This window comes from Lontra canadensis, unplaced genomic scaffold (assembly GCF_010015895.1).
Source record: "Lontra canadensis isolate GAN:19392208 unplaced genomic scaffold, GSC_riverotter_1.0 scaffold61, whole genome shotgun sequence".
Taxonomy (NCBI): domain Eukaryota; kingdom Metazoa; phylum Chordata; class Mammalia; order Carnivora; family Mustelidae; genus Lontra; species Lontra canadensis.
This window is the reverse complement of record NW_022631055.1, coordinates 5523562-5546663: the sequence shown is the minus strand read 5'-3', so window position 1 is coordinate 5546663 and position 23102 is coordinate 5523562. Positions and strand designations below refer to the sequence as shown.

General features: G+C 40.8%; 1 protein-coding gene across 29 annotated transcripts in view; it reads right to left on the bottom strand.

Moving 5' to 3' along the window:
* The window catches only part of NRXN1 (neurexin 1), a 1152783-nt gene that overhangs the window by 572028 nt on the left and 557653 nt on the right, over nt 1–23102 (bottom strand). For all 29 annotated transcript variants that reach the window (XM_032877800.1, XM_032877795.1, XM_032877797.1 and 26 more), the window contains 2 exons: nt 14713–15094; nt 13400–13590 (listed from right to left, as the gene is read on the bottom strand). In XM_032877800.1, coding sequence (XP_032733691.1) covers nt 13400–13590; nt 14713–15094 — 573 coding nt within the window. The remainder of the gene's footprint in view (nt 1–13399; nt 13591–14712; nt 15095–23102) is intronic.

The window sequence follows — 23102 nt, the reverse complement described above, 5'->3', positions numbered from 1 at the left end:
AAATGGCAGGGCCTGATTCCAAGCACAGGTCCACTGAAACTATGATGATGTTCACTGACTCTGAACTGGTTTGTACACTTGTATATTAAAAGTGGTAAGTAGCCAAGTTGGATAGTTCCACTATTCCAAAATACAGGAATGTTTGAGAGTATCTTGGCCAGTGAAGGAAAGTAAGTGTAATAAATGTTAGCAGGAGTCCGTGCACACTAACACAGACGCCCAGGGCAATGGGAGGCTCAACTGCACGCTAATGGAGTAATCTCCTCAAGACAAAATCAATTTGCTTCCACACAAATATTAGGTATCACAATCCTGACGAGTGGGTAGAATTCTTAGGACTCCCCAATCTGATTTTTAGATATGGCTGCTATTTTTCAGCTGCCTCCTACCAACAGTTAAGGAGGACACCTGCATTCTTCAGTGGCCAAACTTAATACTTGTGTATGACAGGTGTATGTGTCTGTGTGTGGTGTGTGTAGGGGGGTTCTGATCAAGTTTACATCCAGACTTTAATGTTTTCCTTGTAGTGAGCATTAAGAGTTAATATTGTCATTATGTTTATAAACAGGACACATAATGCTTTCGCCGTTCTGAAATTTTTGTTTCTATCTGATATTTTCAAAACAAACTTGACCAAAAAAAGAATTTTTGTTTTAAAAGGAGAATTACAAAACTTACAACATGAAGACAGATTCTGTTTGTGTGTTTGGCCAACAGACTGTGAGGGAAAGCTGGTGGGCATGCTAAATGGGAAATAATAAAATGGAATTGCTACGGAGGTGTGTGTAGCAATCCATCTTCTTCTAAACCCACTCTACGCCAGTGACACCATGGCAGATGGGGTACGAGTTCAGGCATGTAAATTCATGCCAAGCTCACTTTGTCTTGGGGTTTTGTAAACTTGCCTGTAGGTGAAAACGCAGTTCAGATAGTATCATTATTCTTCCCGTTCCTCATCCGATTGACAGCCAGTGTAGCTACCTCAGACATCCTTTTAGCATCAGACAGTCCTGTCACCACTTCCTGTTTCATTTCTCACTCAGCGTGTGATGCTGTCTGGGACCGCACGTGGCTTGCCGAGGTTCTCCATCTCAAAACTAATGTCACACCTTAAACGAGCCCAGAGCCTCGGTTTGAGCGCTCTGCCACCTCCTGTTCTATTTGATCCTTACACCAGCTCTTCCCGATAGGCAGGAAGTTATTACTAACCCCATGTGTGCAGGTAAGGAAACCACCCTTCTGAAAAGGTAAGCTAATTGTCCAAGACAATGCAACCAGTACCAGGAGAACGACACCAAAAACTCCAACCCCCAGGCTACCTCTTCTCCCACTACACTACGCAGCCTCCTATTTTTGCTAAAAACCATCCCAGTGACAGGAATAGAACAGGTGGAGGAGTTTAGAAATGACTGTTCCTGAAATTAACGCAGACTTATAACTAAGGGACCACTAAGAGGACCTATGCAAATCTTCTCTTTCCTAAGATTTTGAGTGGTTCTGTATAGCAGTTTGGCTTTCTTTCTTTTTCAAAATAACTTTCCTTAACTCAAAGAAATTTTCTTTTCCTATTTCAAAATAAAGGAACAGTTATTTTGGGTGGGGAAGAGCTAGTGCTATACGGGGTAAGTTTAGAAGAACACCTCTTTCCCATAATAATGGCCTGTTTAATGCAGGTCAAAAAAAATGACATCTGTTCTCAAGTAAGATATACAGAATAAAAGAGGGTAAAGCCACCAGTGGGTTTTGGACAGCACGGAAGGACAAAAATGATATAAAGTATACCAAAAAAACTTCATGGACATTGCCAAAAAATCTTCTAAAATACATGAGCTTTATAGAGTCAAATAAAACGCTTAATTTTTTTTTTCTTAAGTATCTGAACTTCTCTTTCATTTTTTTTTTTTTTTCAAAGAAGGGATTCTTTCTGTGCCTGGAAAATGGAATATTTTCAATCAGGTTATAAAATCTCACTGGAATACTATAATTCCCTACTGTATATCTCCAAATAACTTGTTTTTCCAATATTTAAATTACTCTTAAGGAGAAATGCAAATACTTAACAACAGTGACAAAAAGGGGAACAGGGAGGTGTGGGTAACCTTCCCTAAAGGCTAGCACAAGGAAGGGCTTAACAATAGAACAGACTGACAGCCTACTGGTGGTACTGGCTAAAGATGGATCAGCCAATGTCCAATCATCCAACCAAGTACTTAATTTGCTTGGGCCTGGTTTTAAGTACCTATAAACATAAATTTCTATAGAATACATGTTAAGAACATTCAACAGTTAAAATTGTTAGCTATGGGGCACCTGGCTGGCTCAGTAGGTTAAGCCTCTGCCTTTGGCTCAGATCATGCATGATCTCAGGATCCTGGGATCGAGCCCCGCATTGGGCTCTCTGCTTAGCAGGGAGCCTGCTTCCCCCTCTCTCTCCCTGCCTCTCTGCCTACTTGTGTAGGCAAATAAATAAAAATAAAATATTTTAAAAAATTGTTAGCTATAATGCTTGAGAAAGACTTCAGAGGCTAAGGAGATAGAACCAATACATAGGTTCTATGCAAGCATATGGGTGGGAAGAACATGTGGAAAATCGAAGTAGAAATATCTAGTTCTCCTATAATTACCACAAGTGAAATTTTCAGCACTATAAAACGTAGTCATGTGTAAGTTTGAAGTTTTATATGGAAGAGGGAATTTTTTCTTTACTATATAACATTTCACCCTAAGTGTTAAAAAAGCAGTATCTTTCACTAGAAACATTCAGAAGAAATTCCATCTTATGTGTTGGCAAATACACACAGTAGTATTTAAATACTTCCACAAACCTGGGTTCAAATTCTATTTCTAGGGAACTCACTCAGCCTTTTTGAGTCTCTGTTTTCTCCTCTGTACCGTGGAAACACTAATATCTCACTCATCTAACTGTTGTAAAGATTAAGAAGCCACAGGGGTGCCTGGGTGACTCAGTCATTAAGCGTCTGCCTTCAGCTCGGGTCATGATCCCGGGATCCTGGGATCCAGCCCCGCATCAGGCTCCCTGCTCTGCCGAAAGCCTGCTTCTCCCTCTCTCACTCCTCCTGATTGTGTTCCCTCTCTTGCTGTCTCTCTCTCTCTCTCCCTCTCTCTGTTAAATAAATAAAATGTTTACAACAAACAAACAAAAAGATTAAGAAGCCACACCTATGAAAAAGAATATCAAAATTTAAGTTCTGGCTGAAGGCACAACACAATAGAGATAAAACAATCCGAGTCTGAGACAGACAACCCAACGCTTCCTGACTGCAAAAAATTTTTTTAAAAACTTCTTTGATGTAAAATGATCATAGAATTGTCTTAAGAGTGAGCCCAAACATTTCCTCTTAGCCAGTATATGGTACAAATACATTCTGAAGTGATAGTTTGAGGTAAAAAATAATACTGTAGCTTAATTATATTTGAACATCATGCTTATTTAATTTAATGATTTCACATTTAAGCCCTTAATACAGTGTGTGACACAAAGGTACTCAATAAATGACATTATTTAATAAGTCACTAATTATGATGCTGATGGCACTAATGAAGGCGATTTATACATCCCTGAACAGAGAACAAAGACAAATGCTAGGCCAGAAGACAGTTTCTTTCATGAAAATACTCAGTTTTGCATATCACTCTGTTTCTGTGCATGGTTCAAACTTGTGTCCCAGCAAAAGAACAAATAATTCTTTCTCAGAACATCAAGCTTATCAAAAATAGATTGAACCATGCGTGTCCAATTTATAAATGCCAAAGGTCTGCTGTGTTGTAGCTAGAGTACATTAGCACACGACCTTAAAGGGCTTGGAGAAGTCTTTTTCCAGTCCTGGGGCTTCAAGGGGAACTGGCCATGGGTAATGCAAGAAGCCAGACTGGGTAGGGGGCAAGAGAGGTGGGAGCCTCGTGCTGCCTGCCTAAGAATGTTAATAAGCAACCTCTAAGAAACCTGGAAAAAGTGGCCTAAATATTGTCAATGCCTTCATATCCAGGTGAACCTTATAAAATCCCCTCTTCTTATAAATGCTCAAGTTTCAAAGAACACTTTGGCTGATCTGGGGAACCGTTCTGAGAAATGAGATCTCATGTGTGAAATACTTGTAACAGTGCATGGGATAGGATAAGCCCTCAGAAAAGGTTAAAATAATTATTATAACTATTTAATATTTAATATCATTATCATTACTGTTTTGGCGAGATGTTTAAGCTCCCTAAACCTCACCTTGGTTTCATCATCTGTAACATGGAGCTTAGTATGGCAACCTGGCCACTTTATCATGAAAATTGAAGATATCGTCTCTGTAAACCTCTCAGCTGACGCTTTGCAAAGGGTACGTGATGATGGAGAGAACAGTGATGTGCCTTGCCTAAAGACACACATAAAATAAATAGAAGGGATGCTATTTCACCTATACCTTTCTGACCCCAGAGCAAGAGTCCTTAATTACAATGTTCTATTGTTTCTTGCTTATCCTCAAGAAAAAAAACAGTAATTAACTGCAGAAGTCAAGAAAGGACACTTTTTAAGGGCAGAAAAAAAAAAAAAACACATTAATGAGGCATTAACAAGAAAGCCTGATAGACCTAATGCAATTCCAAAGTAGTATTGGAGGTAACCTCCAGCGTGTCTAAAACATGAGGCCCTCAGCAGCACGGCAGCATGAAAAATGTGCTTTGCTACGAGGGTCAGGATGGTGGAAATGGCTCTGAAGCATCTCTTCAGTGGTAGGGGTATCTTTGTCCTAAGCCCAACTCACTTTCCAGTCTGTTCTGATTTTGAACCATGGCTCAAGAGGAATTGTTCAGGATTAAAAGGAGAAACTGAAAACTGCCGTGATCTCTGGGTCACAGTAGAAGAGGGCTAGATCTACATTATTACTAAACCCTAACTAAATGGAACCATGGCTGAAAGTAACAGTGGTATTTACTCTTGAGATCTATAAGGAACAAATGTAATATTACCCACAAGTCAGCCATGGCTGCTCTGTCCTTTATAGATCTAGAAGAGCCTGGTTTAAATCTTTCCAATTTCACAGAGGATGAAAATCTAGCATTCTCTCTCCCTTGTGTTTTCCCCAAATCCAAAAAGGCTCTGACTTCTGTTTCTGCCTTTTGTATCTCATGTGCTCTCTCTGATTCCGGATCAACCGTCTTACTCCACCGACAGGAGAATTTTATCCATGCAAGCATTTATGAATTTAATCATATGAACATTTTGGTGGTGTGCAAAATCGGGTTCTTCTACCATCCTGATGGCTGTAGCTCTGACCCTCAACACGTTCTCCAGAACAACGCAGACACACCGGCTTGATTTTTGCGTATGAGCTTATAGATCACCTTTCAGAGCCCTCGAGGGCTCCACTTCGACTCCCAAGTAGTCTGTTCAAATATTTCTTCCAACAAATCCAGAGAATTCACATTTTTTTTTACAGTATGATCCTGCCTCCTACCATCCCTCATTCTAGTCACAGAGAAGATGTTATGTTCCAATCAACCTTACTCTCCAAGAATTTGGCCCTAGGACTCTGAAACTCAAGTGAGCCTCTCGTGGGCGTCTGAATTGCTCAGGGGTGAAAAGCCAGGTCCCTTTCCCAATGCCTGAGATAGCAGGGAAAGCCAGTGTGCCGAGAGGGAGAATAAGGAGGGCTTTTTGGGGAAACCAAGAGAAAAGAGAAAGCAAGTCACAGCCCCAGAGGCGACCAAGAGAGTGAAGATGCTGGCTTGTTGCTGACAGGTTTCCCAAATATGGCTTTCATGAGGTCCAGCCGTAAACTTTTTCTCTCTGGCCCTTGGGTTCCTTGAATGATATACGTTGAGTCACTTCTCCTTTTTTCACTTAAGTTAGTCTCAATGGCTTTGTGCTTTTTGTACCCCCAAAGACCTTTGTCTAAGTCTCCTTTTAGAGAAAGGAAGAAAGAAAGAAGAAAAAAGAAGAAAAAAAAAAAAGAGGTTGCCCATGAAAACTCTGAAGACCCAAGTACTTCTTCGCTAAGAGAAGTGTTACCAAACTTGGCTTCTCGGATGGCTCTGACACCGGGAGCTCTTGACCAAGAAGCTCAACTTCTAAAAAGACATCTCAACTGCATGCCAGGCATTCCCGGAAGAAGAGATGAACACTGAAGGCCTAGATACAATGAGGTGCGGTCTTACGAGCAGTAGCTGACCCTTAAGGACCCACCTCAGGACCTGTAGGCACATTCTCCTCCACAGCATAAATGTCACCAGCTGTAAAAGCTCATCTTATCTAATCACTGTCCTGTTGGGACATGGTAAATGGGCACGTTGTCCAAAAGGCATTTGAGCACTTGGTTCAGGATTCCAGGACCCCACACATTGCCGTGGGAGGACCGGGAAAGGCTATTTCTCTGGAACAGACCTCTTCTCTGCTATTCCAAGCACACAAGCCAAGACCTGTGGCTGTCAGAGCTCAGCCAGTGTCAAGGGTAAGCAGAAACCAGCATCGGGGCTTTAAGCACCTCTATCACCTGCCCTAAAGCAACTGAAACCTGGGAGGATTGGGGCCTTTAAAGTTGCCCCAGAAATAAAACGGCAACACACCACCAGTCTCCATCTTGAGCCTAGGGTCGACCACATGAAGAATCTTCTCCAAAAAGACCATAGAAGTTCTCAGATTTCTTTTCACCATGTTGTTCCAGGCTTTCACCTGCAGCCAATTGAGTTGCTATGAGCAATAAAACTTGTCTTCCCTGGCCTATGGTAAAAAGTGTTCAATTGGGAATTAGAAGACCAGATCTAGAAACACTAATTGTCTGTATGGTGGTGCTGGCACATTTCCCTTGAGCACAATGGTCTCATCTGTAAAAGAAACAACTCAGACCAGTCTGTCTCTCAGATTACTTTGAGCTCTAAGCTCCTATGATCCTAATGGGGGGAAGGTAAACTTCAAATAATAGGTTTAGAAGGCGTAGAAAAATTTAAACATAGAAAACCTATGCCCAATGTGGAAGAGACTCCAAAACAAGTACAATGAGTGGAGGAATACCAAAGAAAGCAGAATTGTTGACTGGGAATAAAGAACTTACAGTCTGTTCAGTTGTCTAAGTTGGTCCAATGGAAGCAGAAGGAGGGACTTTCACACCCAAGGTCAAAGAGGAGTTCCAAGACAACTGGGCATGGGGAGGAGATGTCTCATGGGGAGTAGGGGTGACAGTGAGATTTAAACACACTCACAAAGGCTTTGCAGTAAAGAGACCAGACTTAGACTGATATCTGGAAAGCCTGGGAATCCATTGGAGACACCAGGAGAGAAACAATTGTTTCATATCTCTAATTGGCCTTCAATTCTTGTGTGGGAGAGAGAGTAACAGATGTAAGTCTTGCTTTTACATACTCAGAGCCTGATGGTCTCTATTCTGTACTGTGCCTGCAAAGTGGTCTCTTTTCTCCAGTTTGCCCCTATCTTCTGCAGTGAAGCCAAAGGAGTGACTATAGATTGAACTCTACCCTCTTGCTTGAAACCCCTTCTTTCCCTCTTCCTCACCTCTGGCATTACACTCAGGGCCCTTCTAAATAAACTAATCACCCCGCTCCCTTTTAAGAAGCTCACAGAGCCTTCAAGTTCATGACCTCCTTCCCAGAGATCATCTTTCAAGTTCGGGTTTTATGCCAATGCAAATCTAGTTCTGCGTGTACAGCTACTTGGCCTGAAGAAGTAAGCCTAACCCAGAACAGTGGGGCAAAAGCCTATGGACTTGTGTTCTAGGAAGGTCCACTCACTGTATGAGACCACATCTTTGGGGGAACTTGAAAATGAAATGAAGAGAGAGAGGAAGAGACAAAGTGGTAATGCACAGGAACAAAAGCAATAGTTTGAAGCCACAAGGCAGAAGCCAAGTGTAGGAGAAGGCAGGGAACAGAGAGAAATTATTTCTAAGTGGGAGAAGACACCGTTGAGAAGGGATCGGCAGTAGAGCTTGAAATTAGGGAGCAGTTGATATTCATGTCCAAGGGAAGACCTGGGAGGGCTGCTCTTGAGATCCCAGTATGACAATCAGAACAAAGTTCTTATTCTCTGAGTAGCCTCATTGTTCATCAGCTGAAAGGATTTCTTGTCTTTCTTCCTAATGGATCCTTAAAATAATCTCCCATTAACTAAAGTAATGTGAGTAAATCTCAGCTCTTCACAAATTTAAAAAAAAAAAAATCTCATAAAGACAGCTTAAGCAACAGGACAACAGATGCCTGCTTCCAGTTTCAATGCTATCTTCTGCTTTAAAAAGCTCTACTCAGAGTTGGACTCTTCTCTGAAAGTTTCTCTTTCAGCAAATTGTCTGGGCAAGGCACATAGTCTGAAAATACACAGCTTAGGCATACTGAAACATGATCGGGACATGGGAATAAAATCTGAATCATGCACGAAAGAACAGCAGCAACGATTTGTCAAAAGGCAACATTAAAGGGCAGAGAGGGGGGGCATAGGTGTTATATTCAGGATTGCAGAGGGTAGGTAGCTAAGCGGGAGAGACACGGGCGTACCATCAAGATGAAAAGAACATGAATACTATTCATCTTCAGTCTTCCCTGAGAGGCTCAAAGTATTTGAAAGGGCAGTCCTGGTTGGTTGTCTCTGATTATGGAAACTTTCAGGGGCTTAGTCACAGGATAAACAAGAACAGGTGGCTGCTTTCAAAGTAAGATTTAAGGAGGGATATCAAGAAGGTTAAAAAGCAGATAATGGTCAAAAGGAGAGAAGAAACAGGGTAGGAAGACAGAGCGAGAGCTTGCTCAAAGCCCTTGGGGGCAAGGGATAAGGAGGGAGTAGGAGAACAAAAGCTCACGCTCCGCCTGGGCGGACCTAGTTGGGGATTATTCACTGGTAAGTAGTTTGCTAAGTGGCCACCTGAGGGCACTGTATTCTCCACACTCAGAAATCTATTTTTTTTTTCCCCCAATCAAGTAAATCATCCTCAATTTGCTAAAGGATAAACTTAAGTAATGCCCTAAGGAAGGGTGCCCATGGAAAACAGGGGCTAAAGACGGTCCTTTCTGCCTATCTTTGTTCTTTTACTAGATTAATGTATGAGCAAGACTGACCTTAATTCAAATCCCTGGGTGAAATAAAATAACCTCACTTAAATCTATTTAGTGTTTAGTAGAAAGCCAATAAGTATTTGCTCCTTCTCATATACATACATATACAAACATATAAATGTGCCAAATACAGGAACAAGAGAAGGAACATAAGGAGGAATTACACGAGCTCTTTGTCTCTCTAAAGGGGGCAGGACTCAGAAGTCCCACAATGAATGCGCAGCTGTGCTAGGAAATCATTGCAGAGAGCAAATTTATGCTGCTCTTTTCATTGCGTGATCCAGCTTGTACATAATAGCCAGAGGGAATAGAACACAAACAGCTGGGAAATAAAGATGAAAGCAAAACTGTATCAGCAGGGAGAGACACCGAACCCCCTGAGAACTCGGCAGTGTCACGAAAGATAATTTGAACAAGGTCACCTGCATGGGATTTCTCCTCCCTGAGAAAGATCATTAGACTCCTGCCCATTTCTGACCATCTCCAGTGGAGTCAAGGTGGAGAACGGAATAAATGGTCCCTAGCTTGCAAATTTCTACACTAAATTCCTTTCTATATAATGACACAGAGATGCAGATAAAAGCATACGTTATTATAAAGGCCCCAAACATTATTAAATGGCTGAAAACAAAGAAACTCTGCTTCAGCACAAGGAGAGCCTGTGGAGGATACGCCCCCCCCACCCCAGGCTTGTAAGGCAAGTTTTCGTGGCCTGATGCTGCCCTCTAGTGTCTTTTTGAGGTATGGTAACATGAGAAAAAAAATACTTAAAACAACCCTGAAGTAACTATCCATGTCTCTTTGAACCAGGCCTGATGAAACAAAACAAAAATAAAATTCTAAAATAAAAGTAAAACCAGGATTTGTACTTCATTCCAAAGTGACTTAAATTTTGCTTCAACACAGACACCGCATCTTTTCAGGGTTCTGAAACACATGGCATCTACATTAGTGAGTGGTCTTCAAAAATACAGACACCGGCCATTTCCCGCACCTTACTTTCAAGTGTCCACGGCTTCAGTCTGTCTGAGGCAGGATTCAGAAACTTGCATCTCATGAACCCCACCACATGACTGTGAAGGGGTAATGTTGGCTGACCTCACCTTGAGAAGAACTAAAGACTGTGGCAGAGACTTTGACTTTAGAGTAAATAGGATAACTTTCTTTTAATTCTTTAAAGGCAAATATACATGAAATAAAACAATGGACCAAAGTAGGTCATCTTTCATTTTTCCCATATTTAGAGTGTCTGAATTCTACATGACTAGCACACTAAGAAAACAACGCTGTTCAGTTCAGAGTGAAGAGTTCCTGGATGCTCTCCTACATCAGTCAGCCCTCCCTAATTCCAGTGGATGTCCAGGTGGGAAGGAGAAAATGCCTGGTTGTTTTACTCATCCTTCCGAAATCCCTTAAACATAACCTCCCCTAAAACTCTCCCTGGTGCCACCAGATTCGTTTTAATGCACTGAAGTGGCTCCAGGGTGTCCTGTTCTTCTCTAACCTGCAAATGCCCCAAGTCAATCTGCTCCATGGGACAGAAAGCTTCTCATGACGGGAACTCTTTCCTCCTCTTCAAAGATGCACTTTCTGGGATGCCTCAGAGACTCAGTTGGTTGCCTGTCCCAGACTGAGTCTGGCATCAGTGCTCCCTGCTCAGCAGGAAGTCTGCTTCTTCCTCTTACCCTCCCCGCTCTTGTGTGTGCTGCTCTCTCTCACATAAATAAATAAAATCTTTTTTAAAAAAATGTACTCTCCATTCTTTGCACAGAGAAAGTGCTCAGTAAGCACTCCTCATCTGGCCAATGCCTCTCACCACATACAACAAAAGTTGGTGGTGATGGAAGATAGGTGAAGTGTTGCCACATGACCACACTCCCTTCTTAAGCCCCACGTGGGTGGCACACATGGCAAGCGGGCTTCTTTGGGGTGATAATCACCATTGGACCACACATGTAATTTATAAGCCCACAGCTTTGGCTTTTACTTTTTAAATTTCAATTTTAGGAACTTACTTTCACTTTCTGGCATAGCCTGATAAATTTGGAAACACACAGGCACTTCATGAGGTAAAGGGGGTTGTCATTAGTGTAGAATCTCTATTCAGCTGGGAAATTCACTTCAAGTTTAAATAGTGATTTTTTTTTTTTAAATACAGATGCACTCAGTCAGAATTCACTGCTTAGTATCTAAATATTATATAAAATGCAATTTTCAACTCATTGTTCCAGTTTCTGCTTTGTAGATAAATAAAGCCTTTCTTACACTTGGAATCATGAAACGCTCAATGTTTTGATAAAAATCAGCTCGAGGGTCACTTAGATTTGTAAAAGTCCCCCACCAACACACCAGAAAGAAAGCTATACCATGACCTCCTATTACCCTCACTTCGATTTTTTTTAAATGAACAATAAGCAAATATTTGCCTCAGGAGGCAGTGTCCTGGTTGTCCAGTGAGCTAGAACCCAGTGCCTTGCATGACTTCGCTATACCCTCAAAGTGTAGGTAGGTCTGTGCAGGTCACAGACATCCACCAACCAGGAATGGCTTCTTTTCCAGCCCTGTTAGTGTCCCACACAGTGTCTGCAGTTTCCAGTAAAATTCATTTATGCTAACTGAGGTCTCCTTCTCCACAAAGAGGACACCATCCAGCTTTAGCTTTGGTGGCTGACATGACCAGGACACCAAATGTTACAAACTCTCCCTTTCCCTTGATAATTACCACCTGAAGCCCCTGTGCAAAACAGAGGGACTTACAAAATAGGAAAATATGGAAAATGCACTCCATTCTCTTCAGTCAAAGAGAAGAAAGAGAAAGAGCTTTAGCCTGTTAAAGACCATTTCCTTTGAATTTCATTTTCCTCCCTGAGCTAAGCTATTAGCCATGTGGACAGAAACAGGATCGCTTTGAAGTTAACAAGAGGCCCACTCTGAAAAAAGGAAGACAGCCATTATCACAAATTTTTATGTGTTGGACAAATATAGTCCCAAGATTGTAAATATATTCTGCAATTACAGGATGTGAAACACTTTTCACCTTATTTAGAAAGAGCATTTTTCTCTAGAAAGAGTTCTGTTGGAGTTTCTTTTTCCATTTCTCTAACTTCTCCACGCATTTATCTTTTGAATCAAAGGAAAAGATACCGTCAATATAAATCAATAGCTCTTGTCAAGCAAAACTGTGCACACAATAATCCCTGCAGGGCTGTGGAGTACATCAGGATAGGAGAGCAATGAGGGGGTGCCTCAGAACGGGGGCTGTTTTTACTGGCAGTTGTTTTTATCCCTAGACAAGCCATTCAAAGCTCAGATTTCCTACATTCATAAAAAAAAAAAATGCTGATAAAACCTGGTTTGGGGCACCTGGGTTGCTCAGTGGGTTAAGCCTCTGCCTTCGGCTCAGGTCATGTTCTCAGGGTCCTGGGATCAAGCCCCGTGTCAGGCTCCCTGCTCAGCGGGGAGCCTGCTTCCCCCTCTCTCTCTGCCTGCCTCTCTGCCTACTTGTGATCTCTCACCCTCTGTCAAAAAAATAAATAAAATCTTAAAAAAACAAAACAAAACAAAACAAAACAAAAAACCTGGTCCAGTGCTTGTTCCCATGTTAAATGAGATGGGGATATTTGAATATGTTCTTAGTGAATCACGAAGGCCCATTCAAATAAAAACTTCTGTTATTTTCTCCCATTATTGACATGTTTTCTAAGCATTAGTCTTGCTCACTTGAGAAATCAATAGGGAAGGGAAAAGTCTGTTAAACTTTCTTAGCAGCTGGTGATGGAAGCATTCCGACGTGTGTGTGTGTGTGTGTGTGTGTGTGTGTGTGCGTGTGCGCGTTGGGGGTAGAATGTTCTAGCAAATTCACTGCTGGAAACTTAAGGGTAAAGGCCAGGCTCAGACCCCTGTTGGTCAGAAGCTCTGTAAGTATTCAGGAAACCTCACCAAGGAAAGAAAACTAGTAAGCTCTAAAAGAAACACCTTGGGTATCTAGTTATCTTGACCCCAAATTGATTAAAAACTGTAGGGACTGAAGAAACTTGCAAGCAACCTACTCGTCTTTGTAATATCAAGACTGAGAACATGTTTCCTCTTTAAATTTTAATCAGGCATGCATTCTTAGAGGTTGCATTTTTTGAGCTATTAAAAATACATATGTTTCTGCCACATTAAAGAGGAAGAGAAGCTTGTGTGTTGTATTATTAAGCATGTGTTGGAAATGAAATTCTGGTCAGTCTTTGCAAACAGTACCAATACACACACTCCAAGAAAAGGACCTGCCGTGTGAGTGGAGCCCGTGTGGGTTCATGCCTGGTACTCTGACCCGGTGAGCACTTACTTTTGAGGTCCAAGTTCCTGGCTCCCGCGGTGATTTGTGTCGTGATTTTCGTGTCGATCTTGACAGTGTGGAGATTGCTGGTGTCCCTTGATATCATCACATTGTGCCACTGATTGTCGTTGAGAGGTTTGTTTGAGCTCCCTTTGATGAGGTTAGCACCATTTCCCAAATCAAACACATAATGTAAGTACCTGGGAAGAAAGCAAAGGTTGAGAAAGTGCCATCGTTTCTTGAATTTTTGATGGAGTCCAACTAGATATTACAAACGGAGATATTTTTTTTTCCATGTGGTTCAGTGCTTGCTAAAAGTCAGACAGTGAGTCGTACAGAGGCTCCGCTAACAAGAAAGTAAGAAACAATACGATTTCATCCAGGAGGATTACTCATTGTCTGTGTTAGTGAAAATTATTTTTAACATCATGGTCTACAACACACCTTATGACACTGGAAGGTCACCTTTCATGACTCATTCCCTATTTCCACCACTATCTCCATCTTTTGCCAATTTCTTACACCTGCCCTCCTTTTGTCTTGGATGCCTGTTTCTTATATGCGAAACGTGCACTCATCCTTCAAGACTCAGCTCTGATATGCACTCCCAGCCTCACACATTTTCCTAATTTCCCCCAAAGACTCTCCTGAATCTTTGCACATAATCATGTGAGGCAATAGTTCATGCTGTTTTTCCATTATATCTATACATTTCCCATTTTAGTGCTTGGTACGTTCTCTAGTCCATTTGTAGCTATGTTATAATGTTCACTGATTGAAGGAATGAGTACCCAAATCAATTAAAAGACCTCAAATTTTCCTCACTGTTTCAAGGAAATTTAGCAAAAAAAAAAAAAAAAAAAAATTCCTTCTAAATTATTCAAGGAATTCTAATACAGAACTAAGTTTGAATTAATGAGATTTTGTGGAATTAAAGTAATCTGATTACTTCATATTAGGTAATTAGCACACATTTCTATACATTTGTAGAAACTCTTTGGTAGAATTACAGTGTGCATAGTAAGGAAAACCACATTTGAAGTGTACAATTCATGGAAGGCTTATCATTATCATAACTCAGTATTATTTGTACCTTGTAAATGAAAATGTAGGTATAAAAGACTCTACTGATTTTCTACTAACTTTATAAGATACCTTCATAAGATAAGAAGTGATCTGAGCAAATATATTATTTAAGCCGTTCCCCCACAACCCTGCCCACTTCCTTAGAAGTCAACATATGTGTTAAATGTATATTTTTGGATATTGAGGTCCATTTTGCAAATTTTTATTTATTTGTCACCAAACTTACATATACTCACCCTTTAACTAATTCGACCACAATAAAGTCATTTCCATCCCCACTATTATATAGAATTAGTCCATCTAGGGATGTTGTCTTGAACTGGAAAAAAAGATGCATAGAAGTGTAGGCTTGCAATGTAGCTAAGGCAACATAGCTTGATTTGGTCTTGAAGGTGACAGGGTCTGCTATGATGTTCCTGAAGCCAAATCTGGCGTTGAGCTCGCAGTAATCTATGTCACCATTTTTACACAAGTCAATGTACGCCATTCCATTAAATGTCAGGCTCTGGAGGTGTCCAATGAAGTTGGAGGGGACAGAAGACAGATACCGGCGTTCTGTGATGATGCCAGTCTCTATGTTATGAAATTCCAGCCTTGTGTGATCACCTGCCATTTGACCTAAAAGGGAAGATAATGTATTACTATGGTTTTTTTCTGTACCTGAATGAAACGCCCAACTTGAGACTTCCATGACAATGATCACATTTTAAAATACAAGGATTCAAATGCCAATTGACTTCAGTTACATACAGTAAAAACATGGCAATGATATTAAAAGGTGAGGCTGGATACTTAACGATACTTAACTTTCTTAGGTCAGGTTTTAATCTCTGTCCAAGTTATAACCTTAACAAAAATAACCTTCAGTAGGCAAAGTTACAGAATTTTTAAAGTAGAAGAAATAAAGGAAGCAAGAAATAGAGAAAAAAGAAGGAAGGGAAAGAAGGAGGGAGAGAGAGGAAAAGAAAAAAGAGGGAAGGAATGAAGAAAGAAAGGAAAGAAAGGAGGGAAGAAGGAAGAAAAAGGGAGGAATTAAGGGCAATGATTATTGTCCTAAATCAACCCTTTAGAAAGTGATACATTCCAGTTTGGTGAGGATGTGCATTTCTTTATAAAGAAAAGCTCTTCAAGGGGCACCTGGGTGGCTCAGCGGGTTAAAGCTTCTGCCTTCGGCTCAGGTCTTGATCCAGGGGTCCTGGGATCGAGACCCACATCGGGCTCTCTACTCCTTGGGGAGCCTGCTTCCTCCTCTCTCTCTGCCTGCCTCTCTGCCTAGGTGTGACCTCTGTCCGTCAAATAAATAAATAAAATCCTTAAGAAAAAAAAAGAAAGAAAGAAATGCTCTTCAAGAAAAAGAAAGGGGGGGCACCTGGGTGGCTCAGAGGGTTAAGCCTTTGCCTCAGGTCATTATCTCAGGGTCCTGGGATTGAGCCCCGCATCAGGCTCTCTGCTTGGCAGGGAGCCTGCTTCCCCCTCACTCTCTGCCTGCCTGTTTGTGATCTCTCTCTCTCTCTGTCAAATAAATAAATAAAATCTTTAAAGAAAAAAAAAAGATTGTGTATTTTCTGATACTCAATAGCTAAAATGAAGGGCTGCTGACTATTCTTCCAACAATGAACCATGAAAATGTGTCTACAGTTAAATATGCACATTTCACCTTCCCTTTTCTGTGCTGAACAATTCCCACAGTCTTTCCGAACACTGGCCTCCCATCCACTGCCAAGTTTCTGTTGATTTCTTCTGGATGCATGCCATTTTCTTTGCACTTATGTTTTGGATACTTCAAGCGGGTATACTCTACAATATCAAGGCATGCCCAATTTTGAAAATATGAGTAAAATTAACTCACATTACTCTAAAGCACAATTATTTTTTAAACACTCTAGGATGAAGTTTGGATGCAGATTTATTTATTGAATAACTTTTCAATTCAGCCCCCCATGCCTCTGCATCCCACCGAATTACTCTGTCAACCCCATGAAAGCCCATCCTAATCCCATCTTTACTTCTAAGGTGATTACTGTAACCTATCTTACTGTTGAAGGTAAAATAAACAAAGATGTGAACCTGTTTCTCAGTGTACAACATAAAGTACTCTTATCATTGCTAGTGATTTGCTCCCAGCATCTTGCTCTTGTCTAATTAAACTGCCATTTGCTTTCTTCTGAAACTCAAAAAGGTCATTTAAATTGCAATCAAGTTCTTCCAGGTGCTAGCTCCACTATTCAATTTGGCATAATTGGAAAATTTATCGAGCTTGCCCTATCCCGTCATCCATGATATTAATGAAAATACTAATTAGAGCCAATCCCAGGATCAGACCCTGAGAAAATGCACTGAACCTTCTTCCCAGGTGTAATGAAGATTGAACAACCATCTCCGTGGGCCTCCCTCGACCAGTCTGACAGATTTCCATTTCCTTAGTCAAGACAGTAAAATATTAGATGGCATTTTGAGGAAATGCTAGTGAAACATAAAAGGCATGCTTATTCTTGTGCAAGAAAAACTGTCTACATACATAATTGATTTCGATGCTTATAAACTCATTGGTGTAAAAAACTCTCCCCTGAGCTGTACTTAATTCTGCTTAATTTCCACACCTCTTTACTAATCCTTGATCCTGGTAACAGCATTCCTGCCATCCCTTGACTTGTTCTCTTTTCAGCTATCAGTTGTTTTTATTTTTTTTTCCCCCTGATTTTGTCTATGCAAACTTCTTTTTAATACAGAAAATATGACCATAAATAATTGTCTCTCCCCCTCTTTCTTCCCCACGATGCCTCCTTGTTGTCTGTCAGTTGTAAAAATAGTATTAAATCCCAAGCATTTCTTGTTTCTTGTACGACATCATTTCTCTCTCCTTCAGTTCTTTTTGCCAATGACCTCTATACTATTCTGCAGGGACCTACTTTGTTATTAGCAAGTAAAAGGAGGCTTTAATAATTTTCAAATATCATACCAGAAACACTGAATTAATAAGCTATATAAAAGGAAGAATATAAAAAGCTGGAAAAAACTCACTTGAGCTTTTATACTACTTTGGTTTTTTTTTTTAATCTATTTCATTATGTTAAAATCTGAGTCTTAACTCAATGAACCTACCTCAAGCCTGGAACTGTCAATGGTTTTTTCTTAAAAGCTCCATTAGTGAGACAACAGATAGTAAAGAAATGCCACCCCCGGTGCCCCCTCCCCCAAATTTCAAATGCTTAAAATTAAATATTATCTCAAACTGTCGAGTTCTTGATAGCTCTGAAACATGGAAGCACATTTTGCTTAGCAGGACCAAGAAGTTCAGTGATAAAAATAACAAGTGATGTCTTTTTTCTTTTCTCAAAGGAATAGAATATGTATGCAGATCATAAATAATAAAAAGGTAGTAAAACAGTTTGGGAGCAACCATGGCCCAGTTACAAGAAAAATCATTATGGCCCATGTTCAAGAGTCTTTTCTTTCTTTAATAAGCATATATAAATCGCATTGACAGTAATGGCAGATACGCTTGCTCGCGAGGGAGAATTAGCACCAAAAAGCCATTATCCACTGACTAAGAAGACATTAACTGCTGTCTTCTAAACATTTCTTTTTTTTTTCCCTCAGAATTTACTCCAGAGTTTAATCCTCTGGTAGTAATGTAAGCACCTCTACTATTAGACACATATATTGATTATGAAAAAATAAAGGACATTAAAGGAGAAAGATTTTTTAAGTTTCCAAGCATTTAGAGATGGAGTGAAGAGAATCTGAAGTTAGCAAAATGCCTCTGACTAAAGGGTATGGGTATACCCAACTGACAATGATCTCTAATGAAAATCGACCCCTGGACCATGTGTCTGCACAGAAGTCCTACCACGCAAACCAAATCTTTTTTTTTTTGTAAACTTTTTTTTTTTTTTAATTTATTTGACAGAGAGAGATCACAAGTAGAGAGAGAGGAGGAAGCAGGCTCCCTGCCCAGCAGAAAGCCCGATGCGGGACTCGATCCCAAGATCCTGAGATCATGACCTGAGCTGAAGGCAGAGGCCCAACCCACTGAGCCACCCAGGCAGCCCCCAAACCAAATCTTTATACCCAAGGAGATAATAGTATCAGCCATTATATGTTTAATCTTGTTCAGAGTGGGGCTATATTTCCGCTGCAGAACAAAATAACCCTCAGCCCTATATCAACTTGTTAATTCACTTAAAGTTATTGTGCGTGTGGTGTAGATATATTTAAGTGTCAGGTGTTGTGTGTTAGGAAATGAAGAAATAGTATCGTGAGGAGCAGACTTGGCTCCTGTTTTTTTAAGACTTATGGTATATTGGGGGAAAGGCAGACAAGAAGAGGTAAGGAAATGATAAAATATATATGACAAAACCAAAGAAAAGATAAAAACGTGTTACGAATTTGATAATCGGGGAGTTGTGTTGGTAATAGAATGGGGGCCTGAGTTGATATTTAAGTGAAATTTGAAGATTAAAAAAAGAAACATATGCTGAGAGCTGGAGAAGCAGAACGGGGAGGTGGACTCCAGGAAGGGGAACCAGAGGAACCCAAACTTTCACGTGAAAAAGAGCTAGAGGGTGTGGCGTGAGACTCAGGGTAACTGAAATTAGTGGCTCACGGGAAATGGGGAGGAGAGTCAGGAGCCAGGTAATCAGGCACAGTGCCTCCTCATTACACTCACCAGCACGAGGTGGGGGGGCAGGCAGGCAGAAGCCATGAGTTGGTGTCTGTGTGTGTGCGCTCAATCTCTCTAATACAGTAAAGATTGGAGACAATTTGAAGTAAAATAGAGCAGAAATGGGAATAAAAAGACATCTGAAGTGAGATAATTTTGCAGATATAAATCTGCAGGTTTTACCAATAATGAACAGGTAGCAGAGAGGAGGGAAATTTTAAGTTAGGGGGTCCCCAGCAAAAGAAAAATGATAGCTTCCATGACATAAGAGAGAAGTCCTTTTAGCTCTACTTGCCCAAACACACTCCCCACAGAACTTCCTAGGAGGTGTCAGTATTACAAAGAAATGCAGAAGCATCCATAGCTAAGGATTTCAAGGGAAAAAAAGTGAATGCAAAAGCTAATGGTCTCTACCAGCCTGGAAATAGCCTAACCATATCAGAGACAATAGATCAGTGGTAAAAACTCACAGTGCTATTTCAAAAGTAAGCAAGACCCGGTATTCCTTACCTGAGATGAGGGCCCAAGACCCTACCCAGTTTATACCGATTTTGGACCCTGCCTGGAGCTGGTTCCCTTTTCGGACAGTGACCTTTGCTTCATTATAATGCTACAGTCTCCGCCCAAGGAGGAGCCCGAGCATCATTACCGTAATTGACGATGCAGGTCTAGATATGCCTTCTAAGTACGCTTGAGCAAGCTTCTACCTGGGATGACAACGTTCGCCTGTTTGAACATCATTCCTACCCCTAAATAAAAGGAACCCCTCTCCTCCTGTGTAGGGAGTCACGGGCTTGGAAATTACTCCTCGTCCTCTCTTTTTGTCACAAATATTGTTTGCTTTGTGTGACAACTCCACCTGGTGTCGTCACCATCTGTAAGGCATCGGGGAGTGAACTCGGGTTAACTCCATTACCGGATGATGATGCCCAGCCTGCTGGCTTGAGTAACTGCACACACGGTAAATGTCGGTCAAAGGAAGTCACGCTATCCTACACACACACACACAAAACACAGAGTTCCAGATTTTTTAGACAGACTAAGTGAGGAGTTGAAACCTAAGGAATCCCATATAGCCTGTAGAATCCATTCCTCTCTAAGGCCTAAGGAATCCCTCCCTTGTTAAGTTTCTTTGCTGGCAAAGGCTGCCGGGCCTCATGGCCCTAGGTGAGGTACAGACGTTCCCAAGAATGAATGGCCTGAGCATGCACAGTGCTGTGTTCAAGGCTTAACAGTATATTTAACTCCAACTTAAAGATGAGGTCAAATGTAGGAAGAAATGCATGAAGAGTGTCTAGTGCTTTCCTTTAAATTTTTTTCCTGTTTAGTGATTCCTGGCTTGCTTTAAAATTTAGTGAAAAAAAAAAAAAAAAAAACCCAAACCAAAACACACACACACACACACACACACACACACACACACGATGAGGGAACAGAAGGCTGGCTGAGGACAAAGCAAAAGCTGACACCCTGCAACCTCCCCCACTCCCACTCCTGGGTGGGACATATGTGACATTCTTTAGGAATCTATGACATTAACTATCTTCATGTCAATACCTTGCTCAAGGAAAAAAAACCTGGACAATGACAAGGCCTCAAGGCATCTGGTATCTTATAGGTCCTCTGTAGCACATGAAAGTTCTATTGAAATCTCCCTTTTTCCTCACCTCCCCCAACCCCATCCTACAAAACCTGCCACCCCTCACAACCCTGGGGCAGCAGCTCTCTCTGCCCCTGGGTCCTGTCCTGTGCTTTAATAAACCACTATTTTGCACCAAGGACGTCTCAAGAATTCCTTCTTGATCATCGGCTCCGGACCTCACCCCACCGAACCTCACCTGTATTCTAAAACTTCATCACACACCCACACACAACCAACCAACCAACCAAACAAAAAGCCATTGCTTTCCTGACTCATGGTTGGCTTCGAGTCGCCACTGGAGTGTTTGAAAAAAATTCCATTTCTACATTTAAGCCTTAGTGGCAAGTTTCCACTGCCCACTTTGGAAACTTTTTCCATGCTACATAAATCAAACCTTTTTTATTCTTATGAATTGTTGGCTTTTGTGAGATCTCCACAAAACATAATCTCCCAAATATGAATCACCTTGATGAAAATTCACCAGTTAAAGGTAAATTAATGTGAAAATAAAACTGTCTTTAGCTCTGTGCAGCATGATTCTGGGAGCTGGGAGAAAGAAAAAAGTGAGGTAGGCTTTTTCCTTTGCGGGGGATTTGGGGGAAAATACATAATTTGGATGAATCAGCAATATTTACTCGGCTTATATTCCCATTCATTTTAAAACTCTGAGAAAGACTATGTTGGTTTTTACTACTGAAAAAAAAAAAAAAAACAATTCCTACAGAGGATAAAATCAAGTTTCTGCTCTAAAGCCTTGGGCAATTTTGAGAAAGAGTAGATGGCAAGCTAATTTACTGAAATACTAGTTTATATTTTGTTCTTCCTTCAATTCTAAAAAGCTGGCCAAGTATTTTGCCTCAAAGGGTATTTCTTGGCAGGAAGTGGAAGCTGCTGGAAAATAATGCCTTCCCCAGTCTTTTGCAAGGGCTGGATTTGCAAGCTTTCTCTAGAAAAGAAAAAAAAAAGGAAAAGAAAAGGAGAGAACAGAATGCATTTGAGGACTGACAGAGACAAGGGGATTACCACCAAATACGAGAGAAGAGAGAGAATTTTGGTGGGATTTAGAAGTGCTGAGTTCCAGCATCCTGCTCTCTGCTTAGGGTAAAGGGTTCAGAGAGAATCCGTGAGGTACATATAGGGAAACTGGACCTGGACCACAGCCCACAGATCCTGGCAGGAGTCAGCAAAGGCCCAGTCTCCCACTTAGGACAGGAGCAACAGGGTTCTTGCAATTCAAACGACAAACTGGGAAAAGTGTTTTTGGTGAGAACAAGTACGGAGAAAAGACAAAGGGAGCCTCTGCCTGATCCAAGGTGGGAAGTAGGGAGTGGAGGCAAAGATGACTATGATTAACTATCGTGTAAATCCAGAAGAAATGCCCAAGGCCTTTCTGATTTAAATTGTGCTGATTTAAATTGACATAAGACAATTAAGAAATATTCCATTTCATGCACACCTGAGTAGGTGGACCAAGATTCATATTATAATTTTAGTAATACATGCTAAACAAAAACCTGGTAAACAAATGCCTTAGTTGGGAAGTTGGGAATTCTGAAAAGGATTCCTTTTCTTTCAGATCATAAGCCAAACCTCATCAATGGTCTATGAATTCCCAATGAAGTCTTACATGCCAGAGTCCCAGTATGAACCAGCCAAGGAGATATGAGTAACTTTGCCACAAAGAGCTAGTTCATGCCCAGGAACAGCACTATGGAAACCCGTGATGGCAGCTCAGGAAGGATTCCTCAACGGAGTTCTTTTGGGAGTTCCCCATTGAATAGGTCACTAGTTTGTTCCTACATCTATAAGCAAACTATATCCATGTAAGTATCTATTAATTCTGTTTCCTAACATGATTGCTGGTGGTAGATAAAGGCATGGCCATTTAAATAAATAAAGGGATGGTGTATTCCCTGAAAGGTGAAGAAGGCAATTCACTGAGTTAGAACATAGCTATTCATTTAGAAGCTTAATAGGAATCTATGCAATTGAAAATATGTATCTTGAATTTTCCATGAAAATTAGATGGCAATTCATTTAGGGGCTGTTTCTGGAATTTTCTATGTTACATTGATCATATTCATGTTCCATTCATCACTTCTTAATTCAAAATGTGTTGCACTGATTTTTTAAAAGCATGCTAGTGTTGTACATACCTACAAGGCTAAATACATAATACTTGGAAGGACAAATTAAATTGAAATAAAACTAATTATATTTCACGTGAACAGTATAACTACACTAAAGGAAAGAAAGATAGGAAGAAAAGAAAGAAAAGGGGGGGAGGGAGAGAAGGAAGGAAACGAGGCAAGTTATCATCC